Genomic DNA, 19,925 nt, shown 5'->3' on the forward strand with positions numbered 1-19,925 from the left:
TATTTCTTTATCGTTCCTTTGGGAGACCCAGACCATGGGTGTTTAGCTTCTGCCTCCGGAGGACACACAAAGTACTACACTTAAAAGTGTAGCTCTTCCCTCTGAGCTTATACACCCCCTGGTGAGCAGACCCAGCCAGTTTATCGCTTTGTGTTCAGGAGGCATACATCCACACATGCATTCTCATCTGAATTGTTTGATTTTTGGAAAGAGTTTGAAGAAAAGCGGGTCCACGTCTGGACCCCCGGCATGTCCCTTCTCACCCCACTGTGTCGGCGGTGTTGTTAAGGTTGATTTCCAAGGCTGGAGCCTTACATGCCGCGCTCCTTCGCCATCCCTCTTGGGCTCTGGCTTGAAGTGGGAGCCAGCACGGTCTCCATGCTTGGCAGGAGGCCGGTCTCCATCCGCAGCCCTTCAGGACCCTGCTGGACCGGAGCACTCATCCCCAGGGGCCTGGCCCTGCGTCTCTGCAGCTAAGTACCTGAGACATTTATTTATGGGGGTCCCTGTGCCTTGTTGTTTGGGGAGAGTGTGTTTGCTGTGCTTACTGACATTTCCGGCGGATTCTCTAGCTGTAGCACGAGAACCGCGCCGATGGTGCCTGCTCGTCGGCCTCGCCGCTCTAATTTAGGCCCCGGCTTCGCCGGAGGCCTAGTTTTTAGTCACTGCCCTCGCATGTCATTCATGCAGAGGGACAGGCTCGGCTCCGCCCGGCGGCCGTTCTGCACAGGGGAGGGACACTCCCCACTGCTGTGCGTGTCTCCTCCCCTGTAGGTTTCTTTGGCCCTCCAGATCCCGATCTTCTGAGCAAGTCACGCCCCCTCTCCTCGCTCCGGCGGCCATTTCCTCAGAGATTCTCTCAGCGCTGGTCTGCGCTCTGCATCCCTGCTGGGTGCTGTGTTTGGAGGTCCGGGCTTTGGGATCTGGAGGGCACACAACACCGCTCCAGCGGTCTGGTAAGCCACAACCTCTGGTTGTGGACCTCTGTATATACTCTCTGGGGGTCATTCTCTGACAGAGCCCCCACTCCAGCAGCATGTCTCACACGAGGAGCAAGGCTCCAAGGCTTTATTCAATATGCACTGCATGTAAGCTGCTGCTGCCTGAACCGAGCATCTACCCACATTGTGATGCCTGCTCTAACTTGGCGGTGCCACAGCCTGGAGTCTCACTCCCAGTGGTCTCTCAGGCTGCTCCTGCTCCTGTGGCTGAACCCCCGACTTGTGTAGAATCCTTTTCTAGGTCTCTCTCCCAGTCTTTTGCTGAGTCCATGGGACTTTTGTCCAAGACTTTGCTGACTATGCATCAGCCCCCTTCACAGGGTGCCTCTGCTGCTAGGGGTCTTTCAGGACCGGAGCTCACAGAGGATTCATCATCAGGGCCCAGACCCCGTCCTCCAAAGAAGAGACGCAGGGTTCCCTCTCCCTCCTCCTCCCGTGGCTCTGATTCCAGAGTTGACTTGCAGGATGAGGAGGATGCCTTTACTGGGGGCTCGGAGGCTAACTCCATATACCCCATTGATCTGTCCGAAACTGACTCAGATGTTAGTGACCTGATTGCTTCTATTAATTCTGTGCTGGATCTCAATCCGCCAGTATCAGAGGAGCAACCCTCTCTGGCAGAAAAGCACCAGTTTACCTCTCCTAAGAGAGCAAAGAGTGTGTTCTTTAACCACTCCAGTTTTCAAGCCGCTGTGACCAAGCCCAGGGCCTGTCCTGACAAACGCTTCCCAAAGCGTGGTTCTGATGACCGTTTTCCCTTTCCACCTGAGGTGGTCAAGGAGTGGGCTCATTCCCCAAAGGTAGATCCTCCGGTGTCTAGGCTCTCAGCCCGGACCGTTGTGTCGGTGGCTGATGGCACCTTCCTTAAGGATTCCACTGACAGCCAGATTGACCTTCTGGCCAAATCCGTATATGAAGCGGCGGGGGCCTCGTTCTCCCCGACTTTTGCAGCAGTGTGGGCTCTCAAAGCCATCTCTGCTTCTCTAGAGGAGATGCATTCCCTCGCCAGGGAATCCATGCCCGAAATGGTTCCCTTAACTTCCCAAGCTTCAGCTTTTTCATCCTATGCTATGTCTGCCATGCTGGAGGCTTCTCACCGCACTGCGGTGGCTTCGGCTAATTCCCTCGCTATCCGCAGGACCTTGTGGCTTCGAGAGTGGAAGGCAGATGCTTCTTCAAAGAAGTACCTTGCTGGGCTCCCTTTTGCTGGGTCCCGGCTGTTCGGGGAACAGCTGGATGAAATTATTAAGGAAGCTACTGGCGGGAAGAGTACTTCCATGCCACAAACCAAAACCAGAAAACCTGTCCAGGGTAGGAACCAGTCGAGGTTTCGTTCCTTTCGTTCCTCCAACTGGTCGTCCTCTAAGCCCTCGGCCTCGTCCACTAACTCAGCCAAGGACCAGAAATCCAACTGGCGCCCAAAAGCGCGTCCACAGAAGACCGCAGGAGGTGCTGCCGCTAAGGCAGCCTCCTCGTGACTATCTGTCCGCGCCAGCAACGTCCTTAGTCGGTGGCAGGCTCTCCCACTTTGGCGACGCGTGGTTTCAACACGTCTCCGATCAGTGGGTGAGAGATATCATATCTCACGGCTACAGGATAGAATTCTCTTCCAGCCCGCCAAACAGATTTTTTCTCTCAACTCGCCCCTGCTCCCAGGCTGCCGCCTTCTCACAGGCCGTGGCATCCTTGCAGGCCAACGGAGTAATTGTACCGGTTCCCGCCCGGGAACGGTTCAGAAGTTTCTACTCAAATCTCTTCCTAGTTCCCAAAAAGGAACCTTCCGGCCCATCCTGGATCTCAAGCTTCTCAACAAGCATGTTCAGGCACTTTCGCATGGAGTCCCTGCGATCAGTCATTGCCTCAATGACCCAAGGGGATTTCCTGGCGTCCATCGACATCAGAGATGCCTATCTGCATGTGCCAATTGCAGTTTCACACCAGCGTTGGCTACGTTTTGCAATCGGGGACGATCATTTCCAATTTGTGGCTCTCCCCTTCGGGTTGGCCACAGCCCCTCGGGTATTCACCAAGGTCATGGCAGCAGTGATTGCGGTTCTGCACCTACAAGGGTTGGCAGTGATTCCTTATCTGGACGACCTTCTAGTCAAGGCTTCATCCAGCGCAGACTGTCAACGGAGTGTCTCGCTCACTCTCGCCACTCTAGCCCAATTCGGGTGTATGGTCAATTTGCCCAAATCCACTCTGACTCCGACCCAGAGTCTCACGTACCTAGGGATGCAGTTCGAGACTTTGCCGGCACTTGTGAAGTTGCCCTTTATCAAACAGCAGTCTCTCCAACTGGCGGTGCGCTCTCTGCTGAGGTCCCGCCGTTATACTCTCAGACGTCTGATGCAGGTGCTGGGTGAAATGGTGGCGTCAATGGAGGTTGTTCCCTTTGCCCAGTTCCATCTGCGCTCCCTGCAGCTGGACATTCTCCGCTGTTGGGACAAGCGGCCTTCCTCCTTACACAGGTTAGTGGCTCTGTCGCCACAAACCAGGAGATCTCTTCAGTGGTGGCTTCGGCCCCTCTCCCTGTCCCAGGGGTGCTCCTTCCTGGCCCCGTCCTGGGTGATCCTCACCACGGATGCCAGTCTATCCGGCTGGGGAGCGGTATATCTCCACCACAGAGCGCAGGGCACTTGGACTCCGTCCGAGTCAGCCCTCCCAATCAATGTGCTGGAGACCAGAGCTGTGCTCCTAGCTCTCCTAGCTTTTCACCACCTGTTGGCGGGCAAGCACATTCGAGTCCAGTCAGACAACGCGACAGCGGTTGCCTACATCAATCACCAAGGCGGGAGACGCAGCCGCCTAGCAATGTTGGAGGTACAACGCATCCTTCAATGGACGGAGGACTCCAAGTCCACCATATCCGCAGTCCACATCCCAGGCGTGGAAAACTGGGAGACAGATTATCTCAGCCATCAAACCGTGGACGGTGGCGAGTGGTCCCTGCACCCGGCAGTGTTCCAGTCAATCTGCCGCAAATGGGGCACTCCGGACGTGGACCTAATGGCATCCCGTCACAACAACAAGGTTCCCGTTTACGTGGCTCACTCCCACGATCCTCAGGCATTCGCCGCGGACGCACTGGTTCAAGACTGGTCCCAGTTTCATCTGTCCTACGTGTTTCCCCCTCTAGCTCTCTTGCCCAGAGTTCTGCGCAAGATCAGAATGGAGGGCTGTCGAGTCATCCTCATTGCACCGGACTGGCCCAGGTGAGCTTGGTATCCAGACCTGCTCCACCTGTCTGTAGAGATGCCGTGGCATCTCCCGGATCGTCCAGACCTACTCTCACAAGGTCCGTTTTTCCGCCCGAATTCTGCGGCTCTCAAGTTGACGGCGTGGCTCTTGAGTCCTGGATTTTGACGGCTTCTGGTATTCCTCCTGAAGTCATCTCCACTATGACTCGGGCCCGTAAGTCTTCCTCCGCTAAGATCTATCACAGGACTTGGAAAATTTTCCTGTCCTGGTGTCGCTCTACCGGCCATCCTCCTTGGCCATTCTCCTTGCCGACCCTTCTGTCTTTTCTACAGTCCGGTCTGCAGCTAGGACTGTCCCTCAACTCTCTCAAGTGACAAGTCTCAGCTCTGTCAGTACTGTTCCAGCGGCCTCTCGCTCGGCTGGCTCAGGTCCGCACCTTCATGCAAGGCACGTCTCACATCATTCCGTCTTACCGGCGGCCCTTGGATCCCTGGGACCTTAACTTGGTTCTCACGGTTTTGCAGAAACCCCCCTTTGAGCCTCTTAGGGAGGTTTCTTTGTTTCGTCTTTCACAGAAAGTGGCCTTTCTGGTGGCCATAGCTTCCCTCAGGAGAGTCTCTGGTTTGGCTGCGCTCTCTTCGGAGTCACCTTTTTTGGTTTTTCATCAAGACAAGGTGGTTCTCCGTCCGACTCCGGACTTTCTTCCTAAGGTGGTCTCTCCTTTCCACCTTAACCAGGACATTACCCTACCTTCCTTTTGTCCAGCTCCTGTTCATCGCTTTGAAAAAGCGTTGCATACTCTGGATCTGGTGCGGGCGCTCCGGATCTATGTGTCTCGCACCGCTGATATTAGGCGGTGCACTTCTCTTTTTGTGCTAACCACAGGCCAGCGCAAGGGCCTCTCTGCTTCTAAGCCGACCTTAGCCCGTTGAGACGTCCCATGGTCTGGGTCTCCCAAAGGAACGATAAAGAAAAAGAGAATTTTGTTTACTTACCGTAAATTCTTTTTCTTATAGTTCCGTATTGGGAGACCCAGCACCCTCCCTGTTGCCTGTTGTCAATTTCTTGTTCCGCGTGTTATCACCGGCTGTTGTCGTTGACAGAGTCTCCGGTTGTTTCGGCTTTTGCTCTGTTTTCCTTGTGAAACTGGCTGGGTCTGCTCACCAGGGGGTGTATAAGCTCAGAGGGAGGAGCTACACTTTTAAGTGTAGTACTTTGTGTGTCCTCCGGAGGCAGAAGCTAAACACCCATGGTCTGGGTCTCCCAATACGGAACTATAAGAAAAAGAATTTACGGTAAGTAAACAAAATTCTCTTTTTTTGCCTGATGCTGTTAAAAGGGAACCTGTCACCACTTTTTCGGCCTATAAGCTGCAGCCACCACCACCGGGCTCTTATATACCGCATTCTAATATGCTGTATATAAGAGCCTAGGCCGGGGGTATAACATTTTTTTATGCTATATCCCGGCCTAGGCTCTTATATACAACATATTAGAATGCAGTATAGAAGAGCCTGGTGGTGGTGGCCGCAGCTTTATAATACTTACCTAACGGTCACGCGGTGGAACTTATGGACGTCTCCGTTGTCCGGTGTCGGCGCCTCCTCTTTAGGCCATATTCGTCCTCTTTCTGAAGCCTGGGTGTAGGACACGTCTACGTCATACACACTCGCCGGTCCTGCGCAGGCGCGCTACAATACTTTGATCTGCCTTGCTCAGGGCAGATCAAAGTGCACCTGCTCAGGACCTGAATGCCGGTGAGTGTGTATGACGACGGACTCGTCATGCACCGCGGCTAGAGAAGAAGGATCACAAATATGGCCAAAAGAGGCGGCGCTGGCACTGGACAAGGGAGACACCCATAAGGCCCACCGCACAACCGTTAGGTAGTTATTATAAAGTGGTTTTTATGTTATACCCCCGGCCTGGGCTCTTATATACAGCATGTGCGAATGCGGTATATAAGAGCCCGGTGGTGGTGGCCGCAGCTTATAGGCCAAAAAAGTGTTGACAGGTTCCCTTTAATTAAATCTGAAAGTCTCCACTTCAATTGCTTCTCAGTTGTTTCATTCTAAATAAAAAATAGTGCCAAATCACAAAAATTCAGTCACTGTCCAAATACTTCTGGACTTAACTGTACGTCTTACAAAGTAGATCCATGAGAGGTTGTGGTGGAGGAGAGTGCTGCAGGAAATATGGACACATCTGCAATACTCATTGCTTCTCCTGGGGTGTGACAGTGTTATTCATTAGCTACAATATTATAAAGGGTCTTCCCAGAGCCATCACTCCTCCCTCCGCTGAGGTAAGAGGAGGACGCCTGATTAAATTCAATTTTAATTCAGCTTTGGGCCATGTGTACTTGGTCAGCCATATTTTTCCCCAGGAACCTCTAGAGAAAAAATATGGCCGTCATCTTACTGACCATCCTGCCAGCAATCTCTACATACCGCAGATGAATATGATATATCCATCATTTAGGGAGATATTGTATTCCTGTCGATTGCCAGGTACCAAAAGTTCTGTAATTTTACACACAGATGCGAATATGTTCCTTGATCCTATATATCCAAAAATTCTGTAAAACTAGAATTACAATACCAAAGAAATCTTAAAATATTGTTTTACCTTTTTCTGGCTATGGGATACAGACACAACGGCTGGCTTTGTAAGATGAAAGCATTGATGCCTAACGTGTAACACCTATGTGCCTGTGGAGCCATGCAGGACACCTTTGCTGGCCCACGTGATTATCCAACATTGACAGCTACCTTTAATTATTATTATTTATTATTATAGCGCCATTTATTCCATGGCGCTTTACAGTGAAAGAGGGTATACATACAACAATCATTAACAGTACAAAACAGACTGGTATAGGAGGGGACAGGACCCTGCCCGCGAGGGCTCACAGTCTACAGGGAATGGGTGATGGTACAATAGGTGAGGACAGAGCTGGTTGCACAGTGGTCTACTGGACTGAGGGCTATTGTAGGTTGTAGGCTTGTTGGAAAGGTGGGTCTTGAGGTTCCTCTATATAAACTCCATGTCTTCTCTCCATCAGATAACCTGGTTCAATGACCTGTTCACAGCAGGAGGTGCAGGCAGAGATCCATTACCCCCAACGTTTGATGTGTATAACCATATTTATGACAGCATACAACACGACCTGTATCACTAAAGGCCGCTTTACATGTTGCAATATCGTGACCGATATCGCTAGCGAGCATACCTGCCCCCATCGGTTGTGCGACACTGGCAAATTGCTGCCCATGGCGCACAACATCGCACGGACCCGTCACACTACTTACCTGCTTAGCGACATCGCTGTGACCGGCGGACTGCCTCCTTTCTATGGGGGTGGTTCGTTCAGCGTCACAGCGACGTCACAGCAGCGTCACTGAACCGCCGCCCAATAGAAGCGGAGGGGCGGAGATGAGCGGAACGAACATCCCGGCCACCTCCTTTCTTCCTCATTGTGGGCGGCCGCAGGTAAGGAGAGGTTCCTCGTTCCTGCGGTGTCACACACAGCAATGTGTGGTGCCGGAGGAGCGACGAACTACATCGCTAGTTGCAGCAGCAACGATAATCGAGAATAGGGGGGCATGTCACCGATGAGCGATTTTGAACGTTTTTGCGACGATTCAAAATCGCTCATGGGTGTCCCACGCAACGACATCGCTACAGTGACCGGATGTGCTCACAAATTCCGTGACCCCAACGAGATCGCTTGAGCGGTGTCGCAGCGTGTAAAGCGGCCTTTAGGCTATGTTCACACATCAGTTTTTTGGCATCAGGCACAATCCGGCATGTGCCTGATGCAATGGATCCGGCGCAGAATATGCAAAAACTGATGCGCCGGGTCCTTTTTTTTGACGGATCCGGTATACCGGATCCGTCAAAAAACAGATCCGGCTCATCCGTTTCATCCATTTTTTGTTTTGTTTTTCTTTTGCTGGATCCGTTTTGTACAATAAATTAAAGCATTCTCAGTTTAAAAAAAACGGATCCGTTGGCCGCATCCGTTTTTTGCCGCATCGCGCCGGATTTGGCGTCCATAGGCTTCCATTGTAAATCACGCCGTATCGCGCCGGTATGGCGCGATACGTTTTTTTTCAGAGACAAAAATCGTTCAATGAGACGTTCCATCCGGCCGCCGCATTGAATAATTACGCCGGATCCGTCAAAAGCCGGATGCAACGCAAGGCCATCAGGTACAATCCGGCGCTAATACAAATCAATGGGGATAAAACGGATCCGGCGCCAGATCAGTTTTATCCGTTTTTTTCCGGATTGTGCCTGATGGAAAAAAAACTGATGTGTGAACGTAGCCTAATAAAGATAATTGTGCACAGAACTCTCTTTTCCCCGGTCTCATAGAGATTGAGGGTCGAGCATCGTTTAGCAATCAGTGGGGGTCTCAGCCATCAGCCCCCCACTGATCTATCTGTAAATTATACATGCATATTTATAAAATTAAAACTAATTATAAAAGAAGAGAAAGTTTTCTGCTGTATTCCTCTGATCTGTATCTGTTTGGTGTCGTTTTTGTGAAAATGTAGATAAGGTTCATGAGGCAGAATACGTCCTGAGATTTATTGATTTCCTGCTCCACTGAACAGTGTCAAGTAAACTACTAATCATCCTGGAAATGTACAAAAGTAAAGTCATTGATGTTCACGTGATCCCCATTATGTCCGGAGCACATGTGTACATGAGTCATCATGGTAAATTTTGGGCTGATGATTATCCATGTAAATGATGCGAAAATATGGAATGGGTGTTTCATCTCTCACATGACCACGTCTTACTCCCTGACTCTTCTTCCATTTTGATTACCTGGTATTGGGGGTACAATATGGGACCATAACCTCTATGGGGCCATACTACTCTATCCATCCCCCAAAAAAGTAGAACCCATAGTGCCAGGGGCCACTTATTGGCTGCTGCACACAAATTGTTGCTCATCTTATTCCATGATTTGGCAAAATAATTTGTTTTCCATTGTCTACCAACAGGTACATGACCCGGGTCCATGGCATGCACCCAAAGGAGATCACACGCCAGCTCAGCCTAGCTGTGAAAGATGGCCTGATAGTGGAGACGCTGACTGTGGGATGTAAGGGGTCCAAAGCTGGTATCGAGCAGGAGGGTTACTGGTTACCAGGGGATGAAATTGTAAGTATTACCCCTATATATACGCGAGTGCTTTCTCACAGTTGTGTTTATAGCATAATGGAGTCTCAAAGTGGGACATACCGGACGTTCAAGTGGATCTTGTAATAGGAGCATGGTCCAGATCCGCCATTGTTAGTCTTACTTAGGGGTACTTTGTACGTTGCGACATCGCTAGCATCGGCTAGCGATGCCGAGCGCGATAGCACCCGCCCCCGTCGCACATGCGATATCTTGTGATAGCTGCCGTAGCGAACATTATCGCTACGGCAGCTTCACACGCACTTACCTGCCCTGCGACATCGCTCTGGCCGGCGACCCGCCTCCTTCCTAAGGGGGGGGGGGGTTGTGCGGCTGTGACATCACACGGCAGGCGGCCAATACAATAGTAGGGGCGGAGATGAGCGTGACGTAAACATCCCGCCCACCTCCTTCCTTCAGCATAGCCGGTGGAGGCAGGTAAGGAGATGTTCCTCGCTCCTGCGGCTTCACACACGGTGATGTGTGCTGCCGCAGAAACAAGGAGCAACATCGTATCTCCTATTGGTGCGACATTATGAAAATGACCGACACTACACAGATCACAGATTTTTGACGCTTTTGCGATCGTTTATCGGCGCATCTAGGCTTTACATGTTGCGACATCGTTATCGGCGTCGGATGTGCGTCACTTTCGATTTGACCCCGACGATATCGCAGTAGCGATGCCGCAACGTGCAAAGTACCCCTTAGTGCCATCCTGCCCCGACTCATGTAGGGACATCCCTATTAATGTCCCTTATGCCCAGATGGGATTTTTTTTTCTGTAGGTGTTTATAGGGAGCGACCTGTCAGTCTAGCTGAGCGGGCAGGGAGAAGCTGGCATCCACCCACCTCTTCGATTTGTCACCTTGTCCTCTCTGCTAAGTTGATGGGAAAAGGCAGAAGTGTAGGACAAAATTAAAGCTCAAAAACAAACATCTGCTGGAAGAGGTTATTCCAAAAATAGCACCACCTTTGTCTACAGGCGTTGTCTGGTATTGCAGCTCAGATCCATTCAGATGTATGGAGCATAGCTGCAGTACCAGACAAAGCCTGTAGACAAAAGGTGGAGCTGTTTTTGGAAGAAGGCAGTCATGTTTTTTTCTGATCTTGGACAACTTCTTTAATACTTGTACAATTAAAAAAAAAAAGATCATGTTACCAGATAGTCACTACATGTATGTGACGCATGAGTATAACACGTGGTTGAGAACGAAGTCTCTACGGTGCCCACACAAATATTGTATTGGCTACTGGAGACACAGGCATCAGTCCACTGCTTAGGACATCACTTGCATATGTAGAGTGCCCCATATGTAGTATAAGGAGTGTGGGTAATTAATGGCTATGTTGTAGAGCCTTACCAGCCAGTAATGTGCGGCTTGTGGCTGTTTGCTAGCTTGGCGCATTAGCACCAGATCTTGCAACCACTACGTATGCATCAGGTCTCCAGATGGTGATTGTTGTGAGCAGCCCTGCACAGAAGAGTAGATCTAAATGCACATACACCGGCCATGGTGTGGAGAGATAAGTATGGTAAGGCTACTTTCACACTTGCGTTGGACGGCTTCCGTAGCATTGCGTTGTGTGACAGATGCAACGGATGCTACGGATCGTACAAAACAACGGAAGCTTTTTTTTTTTTTTCTTTACAGTTTTTCCGGCAGCAGACTATTGTGAACTGATCGCTCTTAATAGCCGGCAACCGGGCGCTCAGCTGAGAGCTCTCACATGCCGGCGGGCGGGCGCTCAGCTGAGTGCTCTCACATGCCGGCGGGCGAGCGCTCAGCTGAGTGCTCTCACATGCCGGCGGGCGGGCGCTCAGCTGAGTGCTCTCACATGCCGGCGGGCGGGCGCTCAGCTGAGCGCTCTCACATGCCGGCGAGCGCTCAGCTGAGCGCTCTCACATGCCGGCGGGCGGGCGCTCAGCTGAGCGCTCTCACATGCCGGCGGGCGCTCAGCTGAGTGCTTTCACATGCCAGCGGCGGGCATGCCGTTGGCCGAACGTTCAGCTGAGCGCTCTCAGATGCCGGCGGCCGGGCGCTCGGCTGAACGTTCGGCCACCAAGAGACAAAATAAAGTTTGTGATTTAAAAAAAAAAAAAAGAGCATGCGCAGTGAAATCCTACGGATTGCGCTGCTCAAAAAAACGTTACATGCTGCGTTCCTTCCACCCGACGCAGTGTCAAAATAACGACGCTGCGTCGTCCAGCGGATGCAACGCTGACACTTGCGTTACAGTGCGTCATCCATACAGGTCTATGGAGAATAGAGCAGCGCGTTAACGGACTGCGCTATTCTCCATAGTGACGGACTCCGCTGAACGCAAGTGGGAAAGTACCCTAAGCTGGGTGATACTGCCAGACAGATGATCGCTGGATGAAACGGTGTGGAGGGAGTGCATGCAATAATACTGAGTGAGGTGGGAACTTCGGTGGGATTTCATTGGAAACTTTGGGTGTTGCTATTGTGTGGGGGGAGTAGGTTGGAGCTAAATGTCACTACTCAGGGGATCTGAATTTGGCTTGTGACCCTCTTTCAGAGATGAATGTGTCTTTCAAGGTAAGAAAGGTTGGGATTCACTGGTCTAACGTGTATATAGGCGCCTCAACTGACCCCAACAAATAATGTCGGATAAAAGCATTGTGCATGCTGAATTTGTAACCTCTGATCTTTCTCTTTATAGGACAGATAAGCTGCCACCCTCAATGTCTTTCTTCATTTTCCCCATACAGAAAACATGCACACTCTCTGCCAAGCTGTGCATGTGTATCGTGAGGTTTTGGTCATTAACCATCTGTATAGCCGCCTTAAAAATTTGCTGCCTGCCCACTCTACTGATTGGCAGCTTTCTGCCTACGCACAGTGTACTTAGAAAGCAGCCAATCAGTGGTGTGGGCGAGGTTATACAGAGCTCAGCATTTAGAGAACTGCTAGATCTGCAGAAGATAGAACAGGGATTTGAGCAAAACTGCAGTGAGCAGCCCAGTAAGTGACACATCACTGGAAACAGGGTATCTGCCTCTTCATCATGGCAAAAATCTGGTGACAGATTCCTTTTAAATATTAATTAGGACCAGTCTCCACTCCTGATATGTCTACTTTAGTGCATATTATTAGTCTTCGTGATATAACTATGCTGGACCATCATTTCCTATAGTTCTGTATTGTTTTGTTCCTCTGTTAGTCCTCCTGGAAATTGAAGGAAAAACGGACATCTGGGTGTTACCAGTTGGGTGGCGGGGGTCAGTACACAATCTGATATTGTCCAATCTGTGCTGACAATATTGCTCTATGTTAGTACACACCCATTTGACAAGGAGAATAATAACACCCAGTTGTATATTTATTCACACGTATTCAGGAAGAACAAAAAAGGAAAAATACAATATAGAATTATAGGAAAAAATGATCCAGATTTGTTATAAAATGAGGAATAGAAGTATTTGGCAAAACCGACCTGTCCGGAGCACCCATAGAATAAGCCATTGTTCTCTTCTCGCTGGTAGCCTCCAGTACAGCCGCCTCAGGACTTTTTCTGGCTCCTGATTAGCATGCTGTTATATTCCCCCTTGTAAAGGGGTTGTCCTCTAGGGAAATTTCTTTTATGAAATAACTACCCCATCCATAAGCTGGCCTTAGGATGTCCAGCAATTGACTGTAATCTGCAGGTAAATCCAGCAGGAAATGTTCAGGTTCCCTCCAGCGCCTCCACAGGAGAAGTAAAGTATTACATTATTAATGAAATCAATGGGCTCTCCATATAATGTATAGCTATTAACCGCTGTGCTCCCACCCGAAATAAAGGTGTCCCTTTTATAGAAGAATTTTTTTTTAAAATAAGTATCTCTAATGAGTGTGACACCCCCGTGTCTGTGGAGAGGCCCTCTGGTTATATAGCGTTTTTTTTTACCAAATGTATTCATTTATACCTGATGACTTTGCAATCCCTCTAGAATATGCCAATTCTGTTTAGCACAACACTTTTGTAAATTATTGCAGATGAAACATCACCAAATTCACGGAAGAGAGGGAAAATCAGTGAATTCTCCTGAGGTTTGTTAAAGTGCTTTGATATCAAGCTTTGCAAGTATGTAAGCCAACAATTTCTTTGTTATTTTCCATAGTGGAAGCAGTGGGACCCTAATAACGTGGGAGGCAAGTGTGCATTGGGGTTAATGGCAGTAAATTACCATTCATTATTAACGTCCCCCCACTAATATTACAATAGGTTGTGAACATGTAGATCGCAGCATTGTGTAGCCCTGCAGAAATGGAAGAGCCTGTAATGTGTTGCCGCAACTTCTTTGTCTTTAGATCCCCCCCCCCCCAAAAAAAATAACAAAAAATTTTCTATTTGCATATATTTGTTATATGGATTTCATAAAATGCCAGGCTGCTCCTAAAGGGTTGTCAGGATAATAAGGAGTAGATGAATTCTTCTAGACCACTTAGTGTTGAGCAAAACGTTTTACAGTGACCACGTCGGATCACAGACCTGCGAACCTCCTCCTACCCGACAGCGCTGCCGCAGCGGCTTCTGGTTTGCAGGACAGGCGCATAATCATCGCTACAACATGGTAGCACTGGGTATACTATTCCGAAGAGGCGCCGGGGATGCTGGCGGGTAGGAGGAGGTTTGCAGAGCTCTGGTCCGATGGCCAAGGATTACTGACGTGGTTGCTGTACCAAACTTTTTGCTTAAAGGGAACCTGTCGCCACTTTTTCGGCCTATAAGCTGCGGCCACCACCACCGGGCTCTTATATACAGCATTCTAATATGCTGTATATACAATTAGGTCCAGAAATATTTGGACAGTGACACAATTTTCGCGAGTTGGGATCTGCATGCCACCACATTGGATTTGAAATGAAATCTCGACAACAGAATTCAAGTGCAGATTGTAACGTTTAATTTGAAGGTTTGAACAAAAATATCTGATAGAAATTGTAGGAATTGTACACATTTCTTTACAAACACTCCACATTTTAGGAGGTCAAAAGTAATTGGACAAATAAACCAAACCCAAACAAAATATTTTTATTTTCAATATTTTGTTGCGAATCCTTTGGAGGCAATCACTGCCTTAAGTCTGGAACCCATGGACATCACCAAACGCTGGGTTTCCTCCTTCTTAATGCTTTGCCAGGCCTTTACAGCCACAGCCTTCAGGTCTTGCTTGTTTGTGGGTCTTTCCGTCTTAAGTCTGGATTTGAGCAAGTGAAATGCATGCTCAATTGGGTTAAGATCTGGTGATTGACTTGGCCATTGCAGAATGTTCCACTTTTTTGCACTCATGAACTCCTGGGTAGCTTTGGCTGTATGTTTGGGGTCATTGTCCATCTGTACTATGAAGCGCCGTCCGATCAACTTTGCGGCATTTGGCTGAATCTGGGCTGAAAGTATATCCCGGTACACTTCAGAATTCATCCGGCTACTCTTGTCTGCTGTTATGTCATCAATAAACACAAGTGACCCAGTGCCTTTGAAAGCCATGCATGCCCATGCCATCACGTTGCCTCCACCATGTTTTACAGAGGATGTGGTGTGCCTTGGATCATGTGCCGTTCCCTTTCTTCTCCAAACTTTTTTCTTCCCATCATTCTGGTACAGGTTGATCTTTGTCTCACTTGTCCATAGAATACTTTTCCAGAACTGAGCTGGCTTCATGAGGTGTTTTTCAGCAAATTTAACTCTGGCCTGTCTATTTTTGGAATTGATGAATGGTTTGCATCTAGATGTGAACCCTTTGTATTTACTTTCATGGAGTCTTCTCTTTACTGTTGACTTAGAGACAGATACACCTACTTCACTGAGAGTGTTCTGGACTTCAGTTGATGTTGTGAACGGGTTCTTCTTCACCAAAGAAAGTATGCGGCGATCATCCACCACTGTTGTCATCTGTGGACGCCCAGGCCTTTTTGAGTTCCCAAGCTCACCAGTCAATTCCTTTTTTCTCAGAATGTACCCGACTGTTGATTTTGCTACTCCAAGCATGTCTGCTATCTCTCTGATGGATTTTTTCTTTTTTTTCAGCCTCAGGCTGTTCTGCTTCACCTCAATTGAGAGTTCCTTAGACCGCATGTTGTCTGGTCACAGCAACAGCTTCCAAATGCAAAACCACACACCTGTAATCAACCCCAGACCTTTTAACTACTTCATTGATTACAGGTTAACGAGGGAGACACCTTCAGAGTTAATTGCAGCCCTTAGAGTCCCTTGTCCAATTACTTTTGGTCCCTTGAAAAAGAGGAGGCTATGCATTACAGAGCTATGATTCCTAAACCCTTTCTCCGATTTGGATGTGAAAACTCTCATATTGCAGCTGGGAGTGTGCACTTTCAGCCCATATTATATATATAATTGTATTTCTGAACATGTTTTTGTAAACAGCTAAAATAACAAAACTTGTGTCACTGTCCAAATATTTCTGGACCTAACTGTAATAGCCCAGGCCGGGGGTATAACATAAAAAAACACTTTATAATATTTACCTAACGGTCGCGCGGTGGGCCATATGGACGCCTCCGTTGTCCGGTGCCGGTGCCTCCTCTTTTGGTCATCTTCGTCCTCTTTCTGAAGCCTGTGTGCATGATGCATCTACGTCATACACACTCGCCGGTCCTGCGCAGGCGCACTACAATACTTTGATCTGCCCTGCTCAGTGCAGATCAAAGTGCGCCTGCTCAGGACTGAGTGTGGATGACGTTGCACCAGTCATGCACCGCGCTAGAGAAGAAGGAGCACAAAGATGGCCAAAAGAGGAGGCACCGGACAACGGAGACGCCCATAAGGCCCACCGCACGACCGTTAGGTAAGTATTATAATGTGTTTTTATGTTATACCCCCGGCCTGGGCTCTTATATACAGCATGTTAGAATGCTGTATATAAGAGCCCGGTGGTGGTGGCCGCAGCTTATAGCCAAAAAAAGTGGTGACAGGATCCCTTTAATTCTATTACAGAGTGCTATTTATTTTTGTTGTACTTTTTTAGTTTTAAGGGGTCGTCCACTTCCTAAAAAAATGACTAATCTAATTTAGCTCAATGCAATTCAGTGTACATTTACATTGAGGTCCCACAAAACGCAGCTTTTATGTTTTGGGTCTATACAATAGGGGAACTTTTTTAAAATAATTGTGCGATTCAAGCGGAACTAATTATATATGAATTTTAAAATTTTCACTGGAGTAAGTTTTAGGAAACTTTAAAGCACCTCTCCAGCATATTTTTTTTTCAACCCTAGAGTGGAGCTTTATATCTACAACCCTTTGATATATTTACTTTCCGGCAGCTTCATCGTTTTTCGGTGCCGCTCTGGTCCTGGGGAGACATCTTGTGTTCTTCACTTCTAATGTTTGAGTTCTCATTAAGGAGATAACACTAAAGTGTCCAGGCAAAACTCCATGAGAAAAAAAAAGTATGGAAACTAGCTTTTCTCCAGAAGGGGAAAAAAAAGGCTTTCTAGAGCCACGTAGCAGAAGTAGCCACCTTTTATAAGTCAATATCCAACCTGTGCAACATAAGGTGGCTTTCTGGTTGACTCACTTAGTCATGGCACAAGGCTCGTTGAAGTGTCGGATATGTTCTTCTGCAGTAGGGACCTCCTTAGGTGTTTGCTTTCTGGACAAGAGCTGATTTACATGCAGAGACCCATTTTCTAACCTCATACAACCTATTCTCAAACACTAGGTTACTTTTCCCATCAGTAATACTTTTATACAATGAGTGTATTCATTGTCATGCACAATATTTTTGTATACAGGTCTCTTCAGGCCTACTGAATATTTCTTACTGCTACTATTCATTTTTATTTTTACAATCCCTAGAATTGAGGAGCAACACATTGCACGCTCTTGCAGCACTGACGACGGGTGTCATCTAATGGCTAATTGAAACTTTAGGTTCAGCTACTTACCTCTCCATACACCTCGACCTATTTCCTTGCCAAATAACCCTGTGTTTCTCCTAGGATTGGGAGCCAGAAACTCATGACTGGTACTGTTTTGAATGTCATTTACCCGGAGAGGTGATGATATGTGACCAGTGTTTCCGTGTCTACCACCCTAAGTGTTTACCTGATGATTTAAGACTCAGGGATAGCAGTAATCACTTGCAGTGCCCAGTTTGCAAGGTAAGGTCACGTCTATCAAGTCTGATTCCATAATTAATATATACAAAATTAGTAGAACACAAAAAAAAATGTTTTTTTTTTGTTTTTGAATGTGTGAATATATAAATCTCGTCTTTGGCGCCACTGCAGTACTCGGCATTGCGACGATACAAAATACTAAATGTGATTTTATCCAAATATGTCGCTGTGTCCTATAGGTACGCCTTGTGTGTAAGACGATTAAACCCTGCCGGACCACAAGGCTATATGCACACTGAGTTTTTTGGAACAGGTCGACTTGGAAAAACATCTGAAAAATAAATAAAAAAAAAACCACTTTAAAGACTCTTCCTATTAATTACCATTCTCAAACCACTTTGTTCTCTACATGTTCAATCCTTTCTGCACTTTTTTCCACTTTTTCGAAAAAAAGAGCATGTCATTTCTTTGAAATTTGGAAAACAAAAAACTTCCCAAAAAAGGAGGGAATCCTGAAGAAGTTTCTACTAAAAATATAAACTTCTCATTTCATCATTTGAAGGGTTTTTTTGGGGGGGAATGTGGGGGGTGTTAAGTCACTTTCCTTTTTTTTTTGTCTTGAGGTATTAAAGGGAACCTGTGACCAGTTTTTTGACTATTAAACCACAAGTGTCACCTTCTGCAGCTCCTGTGCTGCATTCTATGAAGGTGTACCTCGTTGCTGACCCCCCCCCCTTGCAGACCCCAAAAAGAACTTTATAAAATCCCACCGTGTTGTATGCTAATGAGCCACATGGGCGGGCTCTATTTCAGCTCCTGTCCCTCCTTGTTGCCTTGTTCACCGTCCTCCTGTCATGATTGACAAGGATGGTGCCGCCGTCATCATCCCATGCTGCTGTCAAAGTCTCGCGCAGGCATAGTTCTCTATGCCCCTATCACGGGCCGAGTATAAAAACAGTTTACCTAGCGCGCCGGTGATCTATCTGCACAGGTGCGAGATTATGGTCGGGTACGAGGATGACGCTGCTGTCATGCACAGCGCCGACCATGATCTTGCAACTACGCAGATACATCACCGGCGCGCGCGCGGTAAACTTTTTATGCTCTGCCCGCGATAGGGACAGATAGAACTGCGCCTGCGCGAGATTTGGACAGCAGCGTGGGATGATGACGGCGTCGCCATCCTTGTCAATCATGACAGGAGGACGGCAACAAGGAGGGACATGAGCCGAAATAGAGCCCGCCCATCTGGCCAGCACAGCTCATTATAAAATCCCACCGTGTTGTATGCTAAAGTTCTTTTTGGGGTCTGCAATGGGGGGGGGGGTCAGCAACGAGGTGCACCGTCATAGAATGCAGCACAGGAGCTGCAGAAAGTGACACTTTTGGTTTAATAGTCAAAAAACTGGTGACAGGTTCCCTTTAACTGATGTTTATCACATGAAAGTCATCAGATTTGCGCACGTGGCGCATGAATTTGATTCCAAAAAGGTCAAAAAAGGCTTCTTTCTTGCCAATTTTGCATTTTTTGTTGCAAAAAGTCACAAAATGTCTGTACCTTTGGAGGTACATATGGGTCCTCTAACCTCTTAAGCCCCTGGGCAGCAGCATATGCCCATGTGTCCCCCAGTAAAGGCTCCGAGAAAGAGATTTTATGGTGAGTACCCAAAATCTTCTTTTCAAAAACTTGAAGTGATTTCCCTTTTTTGCAAGTCGCTTTTGGCCACCTCCAAAAAACTTTTTCTGCACAGAGCCCTATACTGACCTGTATAACACACTGCAATACAGAAGAGTTTAGGCAGTTGGGACATTGAGAAGTCCCATAGTGTAATTAAAAAAGAAAAAAGCTTTAGTAAAAAAAAAAATGTTAAACAAAACAAAAAAAGAAGTGTTTGTACATCTCTCCTAAAAAATGGAATAAAGTAGTAACCAAACATGGCAGCAATTAAAGCAGGTCCTCAAGGTAAATATTCATGTCTTAAAATGCGTTGGATAGAATTAAATTGAATTCTAAAAAGGTCTTTTTTTGTTTAAATGGAGAAAAAACCCTGTATAAAATAAGTATTGTCTTTTGTAATGCACATTACACACTGTAAGTCAACCTCCCTAAATAATAGCACACTGTGTAGCTCCATAGTATCAGACAACAAACAAGCTCTGTGTGGTCAGATCCTGCAGACATTCTCCCTTCTGTGTGACCTCTGCTTCTCGACCTACCAAAGTTGTCAGGATTAGGCTATGTGCACACATTGTGTATTTGTTTGCAGAAAATTATGCATCTCTTGGCAGGAACCACACAAAATTGCACTTTTTTGTCGCATCTTTATGCAGTTTTTCATTGCTTTCAATGGTGAAAATTGCTGGCAAAAATGCCAAAAGAATGGACATGCTGCAGATTATTTTTCTGCAAGAAAAAAAAACAAACAACATGTGTACC

At 47.6% G+C, this 19,925-nt stretch overlaps 1 protein-coding gene across 2 annotated transcripts in view; it reads left to right on the forward strand.

Annotated features, from left to right (window-relative positions):
• ZMYND11 (zinc finger MYND-type containing 11) overlaps window positions 1-19,925 on the forward strand; it is a 127,378-nt gene that overhangs the window by 31,585 nt on the left and 75,868 nt on the right. For both annotated transcript variants that reach the window (XM_075315459.1, XM_075315458.1), the window contains exons 3-5: window positions 9,221-9,380; window positions 13,400-13,453; window positions 17,369-17,530. In XM_075315459.1, coding sequence (XP_075171574.1) covers window positions 9,221-9,380; window positions 13,400-13,453; window positions 17,369-17,530 — 376 coding nt within the window. The remainder of the gene's footprint in view (window positions 1-9,220; window positions 9,381-13,399; window positions 13,454-17,368; window positions 17,531-19,925) is intronic.

This window comes from Anomaloglossus baeobatrachus, chromosome 6 (assembly GCF_048569485.1).
Source record: "Anomaloglossus baeobatrachus isolate aAnoBae1 chromosome 6, aAnoBae1.hap1, whole genome shotgun sequence".
NCBI classification, from domain to species: Eukaryota; Metazoa; Chordata; class Amphibia; order Anura; family Aromobatidae; genus Anomaloglossus; species Anomaloglossus baeobatrachus.